Source organism: Fukomys damarensis, unplaced genomic scaffold (genome assembly GCF_012274545.1).
Source record: "Fukomys damarensis isolate Sample0158 unplaced genomic scaffold, DMR_v1.0_HiC HiC_scaffold_20, whole genome shotgun sequence".
Lineage (NCBI taxonomy): Eukaryota > Metazoa > Chordata > Mammalia > Rodentia > Bathyergidae > Fukomys > Fukomys damarensis.
Window position 1 is genome coordinate 8,251,498 of NW_022900932.1, and position 2,732 is coordinate 8,254,229.

Consider the following 2,732-nt stretch of genomic DNA (forward strand, 5'->3'; position numbering starts at 1 on the left):
GCACCTTCATGCTACCTGCAAGCTCAGCGGTAGTTGGGTGACACACATGTAGAAAGAGCAGGGTCAGGTGTTTGCAAGTCTGTTGCAGATAGGCCTTTAAGGCACCTAAAGAGTGCTTCATGATATCTGATTAAGTATGGAATTCCAACTTTCCAGGAGGCTGAGGCAGGAGGATCACAAGTTCCAGACCACGCTGGGCAAATTAGTGAGATCCTATGTCAAAATGAAGGCTGCTGCTGCAGTTCGGTAGTAGGTTTGCCTAGGGTGTGGAAGGCCCTGGGTTCAATTTCCAGTACCACCACCACTAAAATAAAAAAGTGTTAACATGTTTTCATTCAACAAACATATTGAGTATCTGCTTGTGCCAAGGACAGCACCAGGAACTGGGGCTACTGAGATAAATGAAGCAGGTAGCCTTTGAGTTAACGGTGCATATGGGCTGCTGGGGAGAGGGCGGACAGAAGATGAAAGGGTAGGGAGTGGGACAAGCAGGCTGGCCTCGCAGAGGGAAACCCCAGGGAGAGCTCTTTCGCAGGCCCATGGGCCCCTTCCATGCGGCAGCTCTGGGCCAGGTCAGGCCCAGCCTGAAGGTGGCGCTCTGGTTCTGGGCCTGCCCGGGGAGCACTGGAGGCTCAGAAACCAGGGTGGGTCTACCTACCGCCCAGGAACTCCGGCCCTGCCCAGGTGCTAGAGGGGCTTCCGCACTGGCATCCCCGCCCTCCCGTGATCTTCTGGACCTCGGCGCCCTCCCCAGTGATACGTGCTCGGCGCAGGGGTCGCGGGTGCAGCAAGCTTCATTTCCACGATTCTGTACTCTTTTTATTCTCTCCACTGCTGCCCAGGAGTCAGGGCCGTGTGTGGACGGCTGTACGCCCGTGCCGAGCACACTGCCCGGCACCCAGCAGCCACCCAAATCCTTGCTAGATGAGTGCTTTGGCCGTCTCCCATCTTCACAGAGCCTCAGGAGACAAACACTGCTGTGGTGTCCAGAAGAGTTCAAGAGCCTTGCCGGTGGACAGCTCACACTCACCTAGGCTCTGCTCTTCCCCAAGGGCTTTGGAGAACAGGAAAACCTGAGGCGGGGCAGCAGGGCTGGCGGAGGCCCTGTGTTCGGCGTCTCCCACACCCAGGAGCTCTGAATCGTCTCGGGCAGAGCGGGAGGCCAGTCCCAACTGGCTCGTTTATTTCCCAAGCCAAGGGAGACGCAGCCCTTCTCCACCCACCCCAGAGCGAGTGTCACACTCCTTCCTCAAGCCTCAGCACCGCAGATGAATTAGTGATCTCTTTTCTAAAATGCGGCGAAGGAAACATGCATATTTCTAGAGCTAGGGCTGGCGTTGTGTAGCGCTGCATCCTGAACCTGGGGACCCGGACCCTGTCTCTCCAGGCTGACTGGCCGGGGCCACCGAAGTGCTAAGCACCCTACGCTGTCTTCCCTGGAAGTGGCTCACTTGCTGTCTGTCCCGCAGCCCAGGACCTCGGCTAATGATCCAGTATCTTGCTCCCAAGGGAAGCTACTCGCTGGCCGGCCCTGTGAGGGACCAACCCTGCCTTCCTACTGCTGGGGCCCAGGGACAAAACTGAGAGCAAACATGATGCTGTCCTACCAAGCTGGACTTTAAAGGGTTCTAATTCTCTGGGAACAGGCATGTCTGGCCTGCTGGGACACGGGACAAATGGTCACCCCACTCACAGGTCCCTGCTCAGGCTGGCCAGTCCTGGTTCTCCTGACTTCCTGAAACACCTTCCCTGACTTCTCTGGGACCTGTGTTCCCATCTTCCGCTTTCAAGGCCTGCCAGCATCTTGGCCTGCATAAGTAACAGTGGGGTCAGGGACCCCCACTCGGGACCTGGCCTGTCACCGTGGCTCCCCGCGCCCAATCCTGAGGGCTGCCTGGGTCTGAACTGGGAAAGCAGCCTTCATCCTCGGCCTCCTGTCCCTGCTCACCAAGTGTCTCTGCCTGGGACTCGGTGGAGCTAAGAGCAGGACCATGTGGATGGGAACCCACCCCGCAGCACCCAGTGCCCCACGGATTTCGGGGAGACTTCTCACCTAGCCTTTGCTCCCAGGGAAGACTACCTGCTCAGTAGTCCGGGCTTGCAAGACCGCTTTCAGTGAATCACTAAAGCGAATGGTAGCAGATAGCAGAAGCTCAGAGTGCGTAAAACTCCTGCTCTTCTCCCTTCTGGCCCTCCCCACCCCCACCTGCAGGGCCCTGCCCCCCCACACCACGGCACTGGGAATAAAGCCCTGGCTCCTTTCTCAGCTTCCTGTCCTCATTGGCCGTCTGTCTGTGGGGAACCAAGACTCTTCCGTGTCTGGATCAGGCTGACTCTGCTTCGACCCTCCCACCCCCCACAATGACAAATTCCCAGGCCCAAACCCTCGGAGCAGAGCTGAGAGCCGAAGGCTCAGGGTGTGGCTTTCCGGTGGGCTCGAGGGTAGGCGTAGGAGATGGGATGGCGCGTCCCGGGCCTCACGGTGAACGTGTTGACGTACGACCTGGAGGATGGTGAGAGATCCACCCGTAAGCTTTGTGGGCCACCGGCCCCATCCCCTGCCCCGTCCTCCAGGGCACCAGACAGCAAGCAAGCGAGGCCCACAGAGGCCCCTCGGGGCCTTGCGGCGCCCTCCTGTCCCTCCCGGAGTCAGAGGCCAGTCCCCCAGATCTCCCACTGACCCCCACCAGCCCGGGCCCAGCTCACCTGCCCATGGCAGGTGGGAGGCAGTG

The 2,732-nt window shown here is 59.2% G+C and overlaps 1 protein-coding gene across 1 annotated transcript in view; it reads right to left on the minus strand.

The window, feature by feature from the left end:
• Positions 1–783: 783 nt before the first annotated feature.
• CUNH6orf132 (chromosome unknown C6orf132 homolog) overlaps positions 784–2,732 on the minus strand; it is a 17,636-nt gene continuing 15,687 nt past the window's right edge. The window contains exons 7-8 of the mRNA XM_010617803.1: positions 2,707–2,726; positions 784–2,503 (exon numbers count right to left, since the gene is read on the minus strand). Of these exons, the coding sequence (XP_010616105.1) occupies positions 2,413–2,503; positions 2,707–2,726 (111 nt within the window). The 3' untranslated portion in view covers positions 784–2,412. The remainder of the gene's footprint in view (positions 2,504–2,706; positions 2,727–2,732) is intronic.